The sequence below is a fragment of the Coregonus lavaretus genome (assembly GCF_964263955.1).
Source record: "Coregonus lavaretus genome assembly, chromosome: 17".
Lineage (NCBI taxonomy): Eukaryota > Metazoa > Chordata > Actinopteri > Salmoniformes > Salmonidae > Coregonus > Coregonus lavaretus.
Window position 1 is genome coordinate 22,064,393 of NC_140004.1, and position 17,999 is coordinate 22,082,391.

The following is a 17,999-nucleotide window of genomic DNA, read 5'->3' on the forward strand; positions in this document are numbered from 1 at the left end:
TTGACCACGACTGTACACCTGTTCTGAAAGGTCCCAGAGTCTGCAACACCACTGATCAAGGGGCAACACCAAGCAAGCGGCACCATGAAGACCAAGGAGCTCTCCAAACAGGTCAGGGACAAAGTTGTGGAGAAGTACAGATCAGTGTTGGGTTATAAAAAAATATCAGAAACTTTGAACATCCCATGGAGCACCATTAAATCCATTATTAAAAAACGGAAAGAACATGGCACCACAACAAACCTGCCAAGAGAGGGCCGCCCACCAAAACTCACGGACCAGGCAAGGAGGGCATTAATCAGAGAGGCAACAAAGAGACCAAAGATAACCCAGAATGAGCTGCAAAGCTCCACAGCGGAGATTGGAGTATCTGTCCATAGGACAACTTTAAGCCGTACACTCCACAGAGCTGGGCTTTACGGAAGAGTGGCCAGAAAAAAGCCATTGCTTCAAGAAAATAATAAGCAAACACTGTTCGCCAAAATGCATGTGGGAGACTCCCCAAACATATGGAGAAGGTACTCTGGTCAGATGACACTAAAATTGAGCTTTTTGGCCATCAAGGCAAACACTATGTCTGGCGCAAACCCAACACCTCTCATCACCCCGAGAACACCATCCCAACAGTGAAGCATAGTGGTGGCAGCATCATGCTGTGGGGATGTTTTTCATCGGCAGGGACTGGGAAACTGGTCAGAATTGAAGGAATGATGGATGGCGCAAAATACAGGGAAATTCTTGAGGGAAACCTGTTTCAGTCTTCCAGAGATTTGAGACTGGGACGGAGGTTCACCTTCCAGCAGGACAATGACCCTAAGCATACTGCTAAAGAAACATTTAAATGTCTTGGAATGGCCTAGTCAAAGCCCACACCTCAATCCAATTGAGAATCTGTGGTATGACTTAAAGATTGTTGTATACCAGCGGAACCCATCCAACTTGAAGGAGCTGGAGCAGTTTTGCCTTGAAGAATTGGCAAAAATCCCAGTGGCTAGATGTGCCAAGATTATAGAGACATACCCCAAGAGACTTGCAGCTGTAATTGCTGCAAAAGGTGGCTCTACAAAGTATTGACTTTGGGTTAGTTAAGCACGCTCAAGTTTTCAGTTTTTTTTGTCTTATTTCTTGTTTGTTTCACAATTTTTTTTATTTTGCATCTTCAAAGTGGTAGGCATGTTGTGTAAATCAAATGATACAACCCCCCAAAAATCCATTTTAATTCCAGGTTGTAAGGCAACAAAATAGGAAAAATACCAAGGGGGGCGAATACTTTCGCAAGCCACTGTACACACAATACCACATAATGACAAAGTGAAAACAGTTTTTTAGACATTTTAGCAAATTTATTAAAAATAGAAAACTGAAATACCTTATTTAAATAAGTATTCAGACCTTTGCTATGAGACTCGAAATTGAGCTCAGGTGCATCCTGTTTGCATTGATCATCCTTTACCACACCTGTGGTAAATTCAATTGATTGGACATGATTTGGAAAGGCACACACCTGTCTATATAAGGTCCCACAGTTGACAGTGCATGTCAGAGCAAAAACCAAGCCATGAAACCTGGCATAATCCCTACGGTGAAGCATGGTGGTGGCAGCATCATGCTGTGGGGATGTTTTTCAGTGGCAGGGACTGGGAGACTAGTCAGGATCGAGGGAAAGATGAACGGAGCAAAGTATCCTTGATGAAAACCTGCTCCAGAGTGCTCAGGATCTCAGACTGGGGCGAAGGTTCACCTTCCAACAGGACAACAACCCTAAGCACACAGCCAATACAACACAGGAGTGGCTTCAGGACAAGTCTCTGAATGTCCTTGAGTGGCCCAGCCAGAACCCTGACTTGAACCCGATCGAACATCTCTGGAGAGACCTGAAAATAGCTGTGCACCGACACTCCCCATCCAACCTGACAGAGGTTTAGAGGATCTGCAGAGAAGAATGGGAGAAACTCCCCAAATACAGGTGTGCCAAGCTTGTAGCGTCATACTCAAGAAGACGCAAGGCTTTAATTGCTGCCCAAGGTGCTTCAACAAAGTACTGAGTAAAGGGTCTGAATACTTATGTAAATATGATATTTCAGTTTTTTTTAGTTTTTTTATTTGCAACAATTTCTAAAAACCTGTTTTTGCTTTGTCATTATGGGGTATTGTGTGTAGATTGATTAGGGAAAAAACTATTTAATCAATTTTAGAATAAGGCTGTAACGTAACAAAATGTGGAAAAAGTACTTTCTGAATGCACTGTATTTGCCATTCCTTTTGCCTCATCCCTCTCAACCATACAATTTTTCAATTCCTCATCAATCCACAGGGATTTAACAGTTTTTACAGTCATTTTCTTAATGGGTGCATGCTTTTTAGTAACTGGAATAAGCAATTTCATAAATGTGTCAAGTGCAGCGTCTGGTTGCTCCTCATTACACACCACAGACCAACTTATATTATTTACATCAACAACATAGGAATCACTACAAAACGTATTGTATGACCTCTTATGTGTATATTAGGCCCAGCCTTTGGACCTTTGGTTTTCCCAGATATGGCTGCTATATTGTGATCACTACATCTGATGGATTTGGGTACTGCTTTAAATCAAATTTATGCAGCATTAGTAAAGATGTGATCAATACATGTTGATAATTTCATTCCTGTGCTGTTTGTAACTACCCTGGTAGGTTGACTGATAACCTGAACCAGGTTTCAGGCACTAGTTACAGTTTGAAGCTTTTTCTTGAGTGGGCAGCTTGATGAAAGCCAGTCAATATTTAAATCACCCAGAAAATATACCTCTCTGTTGATATCACATACATTATCAAGCATTTCACACATGTTATCCATATACTGACTGTTTGCACTTGGTGGTCTATAGCAGCTTCCCACCAGAATGGGCTTTAGGTGAGGCAGATTAACCTGTAGCCATATTACTCAACAGTATTTAACATGAGATCCTCTCTAAGCTTTACAGGAATGTGGTTCTGAATATAAACGGCAACACCTCCACCTTTGGCATTTCTGTATTTTCTATAGATGTTATAACCATGTATTGCTACCACTGTATCATCAAAGGTATTATCTAAGTGAGTTTCAGAGATTGTCAGAATATGAATGTCATCTGTTATTAGCAAATTATTGATTTCATGAACCTTGTTTCTTAAGCTACATATGTTAACATGGGCTATTGTTAGCACTTTTCTGGGATGGTTGATTGTTTTCATTGCTTTACTGGGAGGTTTAGCAGAAGTAGACATACTCGTGTTATTTCTGTTAGTGCAGGGTGAGCTGCACACAGTGGACTTCCTACTAGAGCACAGTGCCTCAGTGCTTACAGTATAACTCTGGTTCATAGCCACATTATTACTGCATACAATAGCTGTAGGATCAGCAGAGGCATTCAGGGCAGTTAGAGGGACATAACTTAGGTTACTTACATTGTGTCTTCCAATGCCCCTGGGATAATGTACATTTGCTGAAGAATTATGACAACTCAGCGACACCATGGTAGGGATTAATTGAGCTGGCTTGGGTCATTGATAAGTCATTGTCTCAATGCAGCCTTATAATGCTGTGAAAGGATCCAGGGGACTTAGCAAATGTCTTCTATTTCACATTTTCATCTTTGTAAATAGATGCAGCACCTGTCAAGGTTGTGTTTGCAAATGATGCTCTCCAACCAATTCCCTCCTAGAAACACAGTCAGATAATAGTACTAGAAATGTTCCCTATACTCTTAAGGAATGTCTGAGTGTTTGTATTCCTTTCTCTGAAGGTGTTGTGGATAAGGGAATAAGGAGGACAGATTCTAGATTATATTCCTCCATGCAGCCTTCCTCTCTTTCTTTGTCTGTTCTGTGGGCAGACAGGAATGGAACTCTGACAGAGATGTTCTAAATTAATAATGATACAGATTAATTGATTCAGCAGGGCTTCGTCAAACAGGCGCTTCTGTCCTGTACTGACCGTACAACTCCAATCATTCTAGTCCTTCCACTCTACAATAGACACTACACGCTTAGATGACATAGCAAAATAACAGTAATGAATAAGTCACATACCTAATGTACCTACAGGAAAGATGTGTAAAATAGGTGCATACTGTGTCAACTATAAAGATTCCATTCCAAAATGGGGCTTATTAACCTTGAGAAATGCTCCTCTGAATTCCTACCAATCATATCATTATTTAAATTGCTAAATGAACTTGCAGTGTGAAATCAATGGCATTGTTATCTTTATATGTTACGTATTGTAGCGAACAGCGGGGCAGGGAAGTGAACCTGGGTCACTGGCTTGAAAGGCAAACACCCTACGCATCGCGCCAATAGGGTTAACCCCCTATTGCGGCTCATATAGTGAGGATCGCTACAGTATATTTGAGTTAAAAACCTGAATGTCAACTGACAACTAATAGAGCATTCTAAGATATTTGTCTAACCCTTTTATGTGTCATACTCTCTGCCATTTTCTGGGAAGAACATCCTGTGCAATCATGAACTCCTTTTTCACCTGAACTTCTTACAGTCACAGTGAGTCAGACCACAGGAGAGGAAGCTTTATTGATGTTCTCTGATGGCAACAAAGGGAAAAAGTTATTTAAAATCAGCCAGGAGAACAAGGCCAGTGCCAAACCAGGGAAAGGACTGGTGGAGTGGATATGGAAGAAAGAACTGTTGAACTGTTGCTGTGAGAACGGATATACAGAGAGAGGGAATTGGAGAGGGATTGACTGAAAGAAAAAGGTGCTATTCAATTAATCAGGAACCCAGCATTGCATTGAAAGAGAAAATGGACAGAGGAAAAGTGGAAAGGAAACACTGTGAGGGAAAAAACTGATTTTTCAATTTGCACTGATTCTTTCCATTCTTCAACCTATTTCTTTGTGAAAGCAAGTCAGATGTGAGCAGCAGAGACTGCGTTTCCCTTTGGGCACAGATAGTGTAGCGAGACTATAGCACACATTTAATTTTCCATTGAGAAAATCAAGTTCAAGCCATTTAGAAATAAGGACTCTCATTGAGGGGATATTTGGTCGGTCATGATGATGTCGTGAAATCGATCAAATAATGTATAACCACATAAAATGTGTTGATATACCATTTTACATATTCGCATATAGTAATTTCCATTTCCAAGGACAGGGTAAAAATAGTAGGAGATGAGTTAGGCAATTTATGAGCCAAAGAAAGATGTGTTTTGTATTCCCCACATCTCAGAGAGGAGCGTCTGAAGCTGTGAAATATATTTTGATTAGAAATTCTAGAGTACTTCCCTCTGCACCAGATCTATTCATCTGTGAATAGGCTGGTCTGTGATTGTGCTGCTCTCTTGAACAATAATTATTATGAAAAATCCATCCAAACACAGGATTTCTGGATGACGTTTTGCATTCACTTCAGCTGTTATTACAATAGAATAGAACAACCACAGTACACAACACTCCATGCACAATGCTCCAGTACCTGTTATAGTGTAGGTGTGTGTGCAGCTGAACGGGAGTGCCAATTCTCCAAACACTTTTCCTGGTTCAATTGTGAGTAGCTTCTTGGTATCCTTCGTCACCTCCATCTTCCCTTCTGTTAAACACACATTTAAACATAAATACACAATGCAGCAAATACGGAATATATCATTATCAACTGACTACTAATCATAGTGAGGCAGAAGGCAGTGATGTTGCAGCATTATGTGGCGTGTGTGTATGCATGTGTGTCTTTACCTTTGTGCGTGTTTACAGTTAGTAGTTTTTTTTCAGTCACTTTGGTGCAATTTCCACAAGTATGTGATGCATTTTCACAACTCTAAGCACAAAAATCTAAACAGATCATCAAAATGGCTCGTTTCAAAACTATAAGCACATTTTCAATTGACTGACTACAACAAATACATTCACAGTCACTTGTTCACTGCACCAAATCACCAAATGCTTTTAAAAATGCAATATTCAGTTTACTTTTGATATGATTTTCTTGTCATTTGTTAACAATACAATTAACTATCACTTCATCAAACTGCTCAAAACTGATAACTACTGAACCAAAATTATGTAGAGTCGAATTAACCTAATTTATCCTAATTTCATCTAGATGAGTATGTGTCAACCCTGGGTGTTCCTCTGTATAAGAGCGTCTGCTAAATGACTAAAATGTAAATGTAAATGTATATAGTTTGATAACTGCTGAACACTGTACATTTCTATATTTTTACCTCATAAATGTTGTGGGATTGTTTGTGCCAGGACAGAGAAGAGGGAGGGCAAAGAGACCAGAGGTGGCAGAACAGAGCGCTTGGGTTGGGGTGTAGGGTTTGAGCATAGCCCGATGGTAGGGAGGGGCAATTCCTTTTGCTGCTCCGTAGGCAAGTACAATGGTCTTGTATTGGGTGCGAGCTTCGACTGGAAGCCAGTGTGCAGAGAAGCGGGGTGACATGGGAGACCTTGGGAAGGTTGAACACCAGGCGGGTTGCACTGCAGGGGGGAGCCCAGCCAACAGCAAGTTGCAGTATTCCAGACGGGAGATGACAAGTGCCTGGATTAGGACCTGCGCTGCTTCCTGTGTGAAGTAGGGTCGTACTCTACGGACGTAGTAAAGCATGAACCTGCAGGAGCGAGTCACTGCTTTGATGTTTGCAGAGAATGACAGGGTGTTGTCCAGGGTCACGCCAAGGTTCTTTGCACTCTGGGAGGGGGACACCGTGGAGTTGTCAACTGTGATGGAGAGGTCTTGGAGCGGGCAAGACTTCCCTGGGAGGAAGAGCAGCTCCATCTTTTCGAGGTTGAGCTTGAGGTAGTGGGCCGACAACTGGGTGTCAGAAGAGGGAAAGGAGAAAAGTAGTTGAGTGTCATCTGCATAGCAATGATAGGAGAGACCATGTGAGGATATGATGGAGCCGAGTGACTTGGTGTATAGAGAGAAGAGGAGAGGGCCTAGAACCGAGCCCTGGGGGACACCAGTAGTGAGAGTACGTGGTGCAGACACAAATCCTCTCCACTTCACCTAGTAGGAGCGGCCTGCCAGGTAAGATGCAATCCAAGAACGTGCAGAGCCTGAGACGCCCAGCCCTGAGAGGATGGATAGGAGGATCTGATGGTTCTCTGTGTCGAAGGCAGCAGATAGATCTAGGAGGATGAGAACAGAGGAGAGAGAGTCAGCTTTGGCAGTGCGCAGTGACACCTGTCTTGAAGCCTGACTGGTTAGGGTCAAGAAGATCAATCTGAGAGAGTAGGTCAGAGACCTGGAAAGAAAAGAAAGGAGGGATACTGGTTTGTAGTTTTTTACATCAGAGGAGTTGAGTGTTGGTTTCTTGAGGAGGGGAGCGCCTCTGGCCATTTTGAAGTCAGAGGGGACACAGACAGTAGTCAGGGATGAGTTGATGATGGAAGTGAGGAATGGAGAAGGTCTCCAGAGATGGTCTGGAGAGGGGAGGAGGGGATGGGGTCGAGCGGGCAGGTTGTCAGGCAGCCGGACCTCACTAGTAGCAGGATTTCATCTGGAGGGAGAGGAGGGAAAAAGGTCAAGGTGTAGGGTAGTTCTGTGTGAGTGGGACCAGTGGACTCAATAGGCTGAGTGAATGAGGACCAGATGTCGTCAACCTTCTTTTCAAAGTGGTTGACAAAGTAATCCGCAGAGAGGGAGGGAGAGGGGGTGGAGGATTAAGGAAGGAGGAGAAGGTGGAAAATAGTTTCCTAGGGTTAGAGGCAGAAGCTTGAAATGTTGAGTGATAGAAAGTGGCTTTAGCAGTGGATACAGAGGAAGAGAAGGTAGAGAGGAGGGAGTGAAAGGATGATAGGCCCTCCAGAAGTTTAGTTTTCCTCCATTTTCGCTCAGCCCTGTTCTGGAAACTCGCAATGTTTTTTTGTTTTTTTACATTTACGTCATTTAGCAGACGCTCTTATCCAGAGCGACTTACAAATAGGTGCATTCACCTTATAGCCAGTGGGATAACCACTTTACAATGTTTTTTTTTTTTTTTTTGTCACTCAGACACAGAGCAGGAGGGAAGGGCAGAGCCAGCCCGGGAGGAAAGGGGACAAAGCGAGTCATAAGATGTGGAAAGGGAGGAGAGTAGGGTCGAAGAGGCAGAATTAGGACACAGGATGGAGAAGGATTTAGCAGAAGGGTGAGATGATAGGATAGAAAAGGAGAGAGTAGTGGGAGAGAGAGAGCAAGAGAGAGAGTGAAGATTGCGACAACGCATGACCATCTGGGTACGGGCTGAGCGGCTAGGGTTAGAGGAAAGGAAAAGGAAACAAAGTAGTGAGCAGAGACCTGGACGGGGGTTGTAGTAAGATTAGTATGCAAACAGCCTCTAGTAAAGATGCCCGCCTTGTGAGTGTAGGGAACTGGGAAAGGGTGAGGTCAAAAGAGGCAAGGAGGGGAAAGAGAGCGTTGGAAAGAAATGAATCGAAGGCAGACATTGGGATGTTGAAGTCGCTAAGTACGAAGAGCGGTGAGCCATCATCAGGAATTTAGCTTATCAAGGTGTCAAGCTCATTGAGGAACTCTCTAAGGATAGGTGAGAGAGAGAGAAAATAGAAAATCTCTACTTAGGATAAATTAGTATCCCTGTGCCACCCCGCGACGACCAGATGCTCTCAGACAATGAGAGAAAACATAATCAGATGAAGAGAGAGCAGCTGGGGTGATTCATGTCTCCGTCAGGGCCAAAAAGTCAAGGGACTGAAGGGCAGCATAGGCTGAGCTGAACTCAGCGTTCTTGACCGCAGATTGGCAGTTCCAAACGCTGCCAGAGACCAGGAATTCCACATGGGTTGTGCGTGCAGGGTACACTAAATTAGAAGGGTTGCAGCCTAGGGGTGGGAAGCGTCTGTAAAGCCTACAGGGAGAGGCGCGAACAGGTATAGAAAACACACACATAGCCAAAGCTACAAAAGAGCAAAATTAGATCTGAAAATAACTAGGTAAGATACTCAAATGAGAGATTGGTGTGGAGCCTTCCTCTCTTTCCTTCCAGAAAGACTCACAGATGTAATCTCTGACAAAGGTGATTCTAACATGTATTGACTCAGGGGGTTGAATACTTATCTAATAAAGATATATTAGTGTTTTATTTTTCATACATTTTTTACAAATGTTAGAATTCTTCTTCCACTTTCACATTACAGAGTATTTTGTGTAGATCGTTGACAAAAAATGACAATTAAATCAATTGTAATCACACTTTGTAACACAACAAAATGTGGAAAAAGTGAATACTTTCTAAAGGCAATGTACATCATCATTCTCCATCAGCCAGTGTGCTTCAATAGGACAAAGTAGAAAGAGTCACTCTATGTGCTCCCATTTTGAATTATAGAGTAGTGTACAATGCACTGCTGAAATGCCTGGGTTGTATATAACAATATATTCCACTCATTATCTGAATTTCATTGACACACTGTAAGCTGATGGATTTCAAGCAGAGAGATATGCGATACTGTATCAGTTGACAAGTCACGTAAAAAAAAAAAAAAGGTGATCTTGTACAGTGTTGCATGGGGCAGAATTGGCATACAACACTGTGCTACATTTTTACATTATCCAACTGCTTTACAATAACCCTATTTCTGATTAGTTATCCTACGCATGTACTGTATAAGGATAATGAAACTGTAAGACTGACGTATTTCTCAACGTGCTCACAATCTGCCATTGGATGCCCCAAAAAATGTTTTATGGTGCATGTCAAGTTATAGTAAATTACTGTATGGAAAATGTATCATCTACTATTCTTTCTATTTAGCACTTCAAAAATAACTGTTTTTAAATGTGTAGTTTGTATTTTTTGCTATTGGATTAAATGGTGAGCCTATCATTATCTGATGTATTGGTGACTAAACAAAATGTTATCATGGTATTTTACAGAAAACTTTGATTTAGCATGAATGACTCAGGGGTGAAAGATGTGTGAAACCCCAATTAAAGCACAGTCAAACGTTCTGAATATAATACAGTGGGGAAAAAAAGTATTTAGTCAGCCACCAATTGTGCAAGTTCTCCCACTTAAAAAGATGAGAGAGGCCTGTAATGTTCATCATAGGTACAGGTCAACTATGACAGACAAAATGAGGAAAACAAATCCAGAAAATCACATTGTAGGATTTTTTATGAATTTATTTGCAAATTATGGTGGAAAATAAATATTTGGTCAATAACAAAAGTTTCTCAATACTTTGTTATATACCCTTTGTTGGCAATGACACAGGTCAAACGTTTTCTGTAAGTCTTCACATGGTTTTCACACACTGTTGCTGGTATTTTGGCCCATTCCTCCATGCAGATCTCCTCTAGAGCAGTGATGTTTTGGGGCTGTCACTGGGCAACACGGACTTTCAACTCCCTCCAAAGATTTTCTATGGGGTTGAGATCTGGAGACTGGCTAGGCCACTCCAGGACCTTGAAATGCTTCTTAAGAAGCCACTCCTTCGGGCGGTGTGTTTGGGATCATTGTCATGCTGAAAGACCCAGCCACGTTTCATCTTCAATGCCCTTGCTGATGGAAGGAGGTTTTCACTCAAAATCTCACGATAAATGGCCCCATTCATTCTTTCCTTTACACGGATCAGTCGTCCTGGTCCCTTTGCAGAGAAACAGCCCCAAAGCATGATGTTTCCACCCCCATGCTTCACAGTAGGTATGGTGTTCTTTGGATGCAACTCAGCATTCTTTGTCCTCCAAACACGACGAGTTGAGTTTTTACCAAAAAGTTCTATTTTGGTTTCATCTGACCATATGACATTCTCCCAATCCTCTTCTGGATCATCCAAATGCACTCTAGCAAACTTCAGACGGGCCTGGACATGTACTGGCTTAAGCAGGGGGACACGTCTGGCACTGCAGGATTTGAGTCCCTGGCGGCGTAGTGTGTTACTGATGGTAGGCTTTGTTACTTTGGTCCCAGCTCTCTGCAGGTCATTCACTAGGTCCCCCTGTGTGGTTCTGGGATTTTTGCTCACCGTTCTTGTGATCATTTTGACCCCACGGGGTGAGATCTTGCGTGGAGCCTCAGATCGAGGGAGATTATCAGTGTTCTTGTATGTCTTCCATTTCCTAATAATTGCTCCCACAGTTGATTTCTTCAAACCAAGCTGCTTACCTATTGCAGATTCAGTCTTCCCAGCCTGGTGCAGGTCTACAATTTTGTTTCTGGTGTCCTTTGACAGCTCTTTGGTCTTGGCCATAGTGGAGTTTGGAGTGTGACTGTTTGAGGTTGTGGACAGGTGTCTTTTATACTGATAACAAGTTCAAACAGGTGCCATTAATACAGGTAACGAGTGGAGGACAGAGGAGCCTCTTAAAGAAGAAGTTACAGGTCTGTGAGAGCCAGAAATATTGCTTGTTTGTAGGTGACCAAATACTTATTTTCCACCATAATTTGCAAATAAATTCATAAAAAATCCTACAATGTGATTTTCTGGATTTCTTTTTCTCAATTTGTCTGTCATAGTTGACGTGTACCTATGATGAAAATTACAGGCCTCTCTCATCTTTTTAAGTGGGAGAACTTGCACAATTGGTGGCTGACTAAATACTTTTCCCCCCCACTGTATATGGGGCATTGCTATCAGCTTAGAGTTTTATACTTAGAGTTTAAAAAATATACCACTTACATCTGAAACATTTGTGAAAGTGATTGAAAATAAACTGTATGACGTTGGCATGTGCGTAGACTGTGTGTGTGTGTGTGTGTATGTGTGTGTATGACAGTGCAGCTTCTGTTAGAGCTCCTTCAGAGGAGAATGATAAAGGATGATGATGGCAGTCTGTGGCATCCCCCACAACAGCAGGTTGGCAGCTGAAGGGGTGTGACCACACATTAGCTCAGCCTCCCTTACGCAGCTCCCAGCTGCAGGTGATTGACAGGGAGAGTGACTGACACACCATCAGATAAACGCAGTTGTCTGAGATACGCCACGTGACAGGTAGAGACACTCTAATCTACAACACCACAGCAGAAACAGACAAAGTCTAGGCCTCAGGTAACAAGAAAAGCAAATTGGACAGCCATGGCCCATTGCTTGTCACATCAGATATGAGGGTAGTAGGAGAAATGCCTGAGCTCTGAGCCCTGTCCCTGCCTGACATTTCATCACAAAACATGATGTATGCCGCTTATTATCATGCATACCACCACCATCTCTCACTCTCTCCTTCCAGAAACAGATCATTCTAACATTTCCCCTCATTGCGCCATAAAGCAGTGCCGGCACTAACAGAGGAGCATACCAACTCAACATGAGCCAGAGGGAGGAGGAAATGGGGAGGGGGAGCTGTTGAGTAACATTCATTAGGCCATCTCTGAGCAAACATAAAAGACTAATAAGCAGCATACATTAAAGACCATGAGCTGACTGCACTTCAATTGTGGAGACCAAGTGCTTGATGAATAATTCACCAAAACGTCTCAAGCATTTACTATACATTGGGGACTTTGGTTTTTGAGAGTGGGGCTACGCATGAAAATTCAAGACAACAGTTTGGACCATGAAGTGGCTGTATTCCCAATCCCCACTTTACTCACCACTTATAAACAACTGTTGATTTAACTTCTTACCTTCTAGGACATAGGCAAGAGTTCCACTGTCTCCCTCTTCAATGATGCAGCAGCCTTGGTTGACCGTGGTGGGGTACATACAGTCCATTATAGCCAGGATTTGTCCACTCTCCAGGTTCTTTAGAAAGTAATTCTCTAAAAAGGTCTGAATCAGCTCCTGTGACCTGAAGTAGTAAACAGTGTGGGAGGCAATCAATAAGTAATGTCATTGTGACTAGTGTTTGACAACAAAGGCACTAAAGCCTTGAGCCAATTGTCATACAGTGTATATAAATCAATGAAAATCATTATTGATTTTTGTGTCTGTGCAGGAAACACTTTATCAGCCTTAAGGGCCTTTAAGAGAAGATTTCCAAACTGGACTCAGGGGTAGACGTAACATAGTAAACGTGTATCCGGGACACATCAGTTAGTATGATATGTTATGTTTCGTATGGTATTAATTTGTGGATGTCCATCATTCATTTCATATGAAATGTTACGAATTACAATTCATATGGTATGTTACGATTTGCAATTCGTACAATATGTTACGGATTTGCAATTTGTTCGATAGGTCACACATTTGCAAAAAACGTATGGTATGTTTCGAATTCCAATTTGTTGTTATAACGTTAGCTAGGTGGCTAACACTAACGTTAGCTAGGTGGTTAACGTTAGCTAGGCTAGGGGTTAGGGGTTAAGGTTTGATTTCATTTTGTTAGGATCCCCATTAGCCGACGCCAATGGCGACAGCTAGTCTTACTGCGGTCCGACACGTAACAAAAAAGACATTACAGACAAAATAAACTTTAAAATGTACATACATTTGTACATGTAGTGTGTGTGTGTGTGCATTTATCAGTTACACATACTGTACATGTCAGTACATACTGTACACACAACAATTAGGTCACATGGGGGAGAGCCACTGTACCGTGAGGTGTTGCTTTATTAGTTTTTAGAAACCAGGTTTGATGTTCACTTGCGTTATATGAGATGGAAGGGAGTTCCATGCAATCATGGCTCTGTATTTTCTTTTCTTTTCTTTTTTTCTTTTAACTTTATTTAACTAGGCAAGTCAGTTAGGAACAAATTCTTATTTACAATGACGGCCTACACCGGCCAAACCCGGACGATGCTGGGCCAATTGTGCGCTGCCCTATGGGACTCCCAATCACGGCCGGTTGTGATACAGCCTGGAATCGAACCAGGGGGTCTGTAGTAATGCCTCAAGCACTGACCCCTGGTGGCATGTCTGGTAAGTGTGTGTGTCAGTGCTGTGTGTAAATTGACTGTGCAAACAATTTAGAATTTCCAACACATTCATGTTTCTTATAAAAACAAGAAGTGATGCAGTCAGTCTTTCCTCAACTCTTAGTCAAGAGAGACTGTCATGCATAGTATTGATATTAGCCCTCTGATTACAATGAAGAGCAAAACGTGCCACTCTGTTCTGGGCCAGCTGCAGTTTAACTAGGTCCTTCTTAGCAGCACTTGATTATAGAGGGTTGCCAGTTGACATACGATGGCTTCTAGCGGCCATGTTGGAAGACCACCACATCAATTCTTTCGACAACAGCAGCTGATTGGCTACCCCAAGCTGCATGATAACAGTGCCTAAAACTAGTTGATTCATCACCACGGTCAATTTCTGTGCAGTATTTGGCTGCTCTAACAAGACAGGAAAGACAACATGATTTTATTTTATTTTAACAGATTAACCGCAATCATGAAACACCAAGGAGATAAGACAGGAACTGTCAGAAAAAGCAAAGAAACCTTTTTGAACGTCAAGACCTGAACCCAGATAGCCGTCAGTACGTCTACTCCAATCATTTCATCACTGGTAAGTCTGATCGGTTTCAAGTTTAGTTTAGCTGTTAGGCTAACCAGGTGTTAACAACAAGACTAAGTTAGCCAACATTAGCTAGCTAGATAGTTTGTAGTCTAGTTATTAGCATGTGTTGTGTGAGTTTCAAGTTTTGCGGAAGTAATTTTGCTCACCATAAAAATGTACCTTATAACAAAGGATTGCATGCATCTATCATCACATTTGCAGACTAATGTAAGCCTTCTATTCCTAATGTGATGAGTAGATTGGATAGTCATAATTTAGGCTATTAATGAGCGCGTAGTGGTATAGGCCTATAGGCTATATCAGAGACATTTCTTTCCTTTGCACGGGAAAAATTTGTCCTTTGATGCAATCCTACTACACTTTATATTTTAGCAGACGCTCTTATCCAGAGCGACTTACAGTTAGTGCATACATTATTTTTTATACCCCCCATGGGAATCGAACCCACAACCCTGGCGTTGGAAACGCCATGCTCTACATCCCTGCCGGCCATTCCCTCCCCTACCTTATTGTGCACCGCCCCATGGGTCTCCCAGTCAAGGCCAGCTACGACAGAGCCTGGATTTGAACCAGGATCTCTAGTGGCACAGCTAGCACTGCAATGCAGTGCCTTAGACCACTGCGCCACTCAGGAGACATTATATGACTGGAGACATTAGCAGTACTATGTAAGTAGTTTTTTTTGGGTATCTGTACTTTACTATTTATATTTTTGACAATTTTTACTTTTACTTTACTACACTCCTAAAGAAAATAATGTACTTTTTACTCCATACATTTTCCCTGACACCCAAAAGTACTCGTTACACTTTGAATGCTTAGTAGGACAGGAAAATGGTCCAATTCACGCATTTATCAAGAGAACATCCCTGGTCATCCCTACTACCTCTGATTGGCGGACTCACTAAACAGTGAGTGTTGGTTTGTGCCCCTGGCTATCCATACATTTAAAAAAGAAAATTGTGCCGTCTGGTCTACTTAAGATAAGGAATTTGAAATTATTTAAACTTTTACTTTTGATACTTAAGTATACTTTAGCAATTACATTTACTTTTGATAATACATCTCAGAAACACAGAAACATTAGAGACAGAACCCTTTCCCCTCTTTATTGCAAGATTGTGATATGTGATTAATCAACATTGACACTAGTTCATCACTAGTTCAACAAGTTTAAACACTTCACTTCAAAAGAGTCAACACTATTTCATATAATTTCAAAGTGTACAAGTAAGCTATACCAGAGGTGGCCGACCTCACTCCACTGATCCCTGATCTACTGGTTGAGCAGACTGTTCCAGCCCAGCAATAGGACACTTGATTATCAACTAATTAGGTTTGATCAATTGAATCAGGTGTGTTAGTGCTGGCCTGGAACAATCCATATAATCCATGGTATACAAGGATGCACCTTTATTCTCTTGGGACATTCATTAGGACATCTTCATTTGCAGATAGGGTTTCACAGCTCTCTGTATCTGAGGACAGAAAACATCACAAAGAAACAGGCTGCATTATACTCAAATTAGACAGCACTGAATATTATTGTTGCTTTATCTCTCTGTCCTCATAGTTTTTCTCGCTAGGGACTGGAACTGGAGAATCTTTTCATAATGTCCTCCCACAAAGGTAACTGCCCTATCCAGAGTAGCCTACTCTACCTTCTCTGACAGCTGGAACTGCAAGCTAATCCTTTCTAGCTAGCTAGCTACCTAGCTACAAATGCATTTAGAGTTACAATGATAAATACATCAAAATAGCTAGCTAACTAGCTAATATGAAGTTAGCTGGTGATATTTAATTCACTTGGCTAGCTATACAGTTAGCCTGCAGAAAAATATACAGTATGTAAAGTTAGCTAGCTAGCGAACATTACGTTAGCTGCTCATTTCAGTTAGCCTGCACACAAAAGTTTCTGTAGAAACTATCTAGCCAGCTAATAATAGCTACATTGTTTTTTATAATTTTCTAAATATATTTACTTACTTGAATAGGTTCTCCCACTGTCTCCATTTTCTGGGTCCTTAGAAAAATGAAATAATGGGCAATCTCCCCAAAGTTTCTGGTGGTAGCAAAACGCAGCCAGCCATATGGACGATTGGAGGACTTCCACCAGACTGACTCTGGTCTTCCAACGTGGCGCCTGGTGTGGTTGCTAGTTGATTTGTGGTGCAACTGCAAGCCCTCTATAGGTTAGCGTTAAGGTTAAGGTTTGAGTGTCCTTGACTTACGTTTAGTATGTTATGTCTATTCTATGAGACCAGGCTGACATTTCTCAAGAGGAACAGGTCAAAGGGAACATGTCCTTGGTGTGTTCTCTCACTGTTGGTTTTTGTTGTAGCTTTTCAGGCTGGCCAGGGCAAGTTGCCTTGGATTCAGCGTGACGGGCTCTGACAATATGGTCTTTCTTTTGGCTCTCTGGGACTCTTCACACTGTGCAGAATACCCTGAAACAAAGAAATCACTTTCTTTGAGCAACAAGATACAATGTAGCCTACGTCGGCATTGATATAAATATGTTATAAATAAGATGTATAAGAGCATAAAATTAAAACATTGCTTGAAATGTGGATGTACTTTCTGCAGAAAGTCTTACCTGCACTAGCTCCAGAAGACCCTGGGGGTGTGATGATGGTGGCCCTGTAGCGGTCCAGTTCACCCTGCAACCTTCGAATCAAGTCATCCTTGGCATCCATCTCCAGTTCTAGCTCATCAATGAGTGTATCCCTCTGGCGAAGCTCCTCAATCTTCAGCTGCAGGGCAAACTGCAGGTCTCGAAGTGTACCCATTGCCTCTGGGGAGCAGAAGTGATAAGCCAGGGAATTATGAGCGAGAGAGAGAATGAGAGACTGTGTGTGTGTGTATTAATTACATTGTTAATTGTTAATTTATTGCATTTCAGAACATTCTAATTAAATTATCTTTGATTGAAAAGACAGCTCAGAAACTCCATTCCCACTGAGGATGCAGTTCATTAAATAATATGCATAGCATGCAACAAAATATGTCAAATTGTTAGATTATGCATGCATTCAGGTATGCAACTTTAATTGCACATTGCACAAAATTATAAATCACAAAGTAAAATCACTTACAGTAGCCTACCTGTCTAAGCAGAAGAACATCAGCAAGAAAGTCCCAAGAATTGAAATGCCTGACTATTTAAAACTGAAACGCTTTTACTTTTAAACAGTCGTATCACATCTGTCGCTGACTGATATTTTCATTTGTGTGAGACGACTTCTCTGTTTTCACTCGATGTAAAAGCATGGACAGGTGCAGCGCAGGCACTCCTCGCAATACTGTCAGGGAAGAGTGAATGGTTTGTAGCTACGGAAAGACTAGCGTGGATGATGCCTGAAGGCTCTCACGAGTAAGCTTTGCGCTCAGATTTATGGAAAGCCAAAAGGTTCAAATCGTCTCACCCCGACCACTCGTTTTACTAAGCCAAAAGGTTCAAATCGTCTCACCCCGACCACTCGTTTTACTATAATGCTGTCCAAAGCAAGTGTATTGGTGTACAAACGATGTGGTCGTCTTATATACCACTATACACGCATTGAAAATGTCTGTAGTGTCACAGGAAATGCCTGGCTCTTATATCAGGTGA

The 17,999-nt window shown here is 41.9% G+C and overlaps 1 protein-coding gene across 1 annotated transcript in view; it reads right to left on the reverse strand.

Annotated features, from left to right (window-relative positions):
* Positions 1 to 17,178, reverse strand: part of LOC311145069 (cGMP-dependent protein kinase 1-like) — a gene marked incomplete at both ends in the record, with an annotated part of 33,215 nt that extends 16,037 nt beyond the window's left edge. Inside the window, 5 exons of the mRNA XM_084181252.1 lie at positions 3,639 to 3,684; positions 5,460 to 5,573; positions 12,550 to 12,713; positions 16,713 to 16,836; positions 16,986 to 17,178. Coding sequence (XP_084037378.1) covers positions 3,639 to 3,684; positions 5,460 to 5,573; positions 12,550 to 12,713; positions 16,713 to 16,836; positions 16,986 to 17,178 — 641 coding nt within the window. The remainder of the gene's footprint in view (positions 1 to 3,638; positions 3,685 to 5,459; positions 5,574 to 12,549; positions 12,714 to 16,712; positions 16,837 to 16,985) is intronic.
* Positions 17,179 to 17,999: the final 821 nt, after the last annotated feature.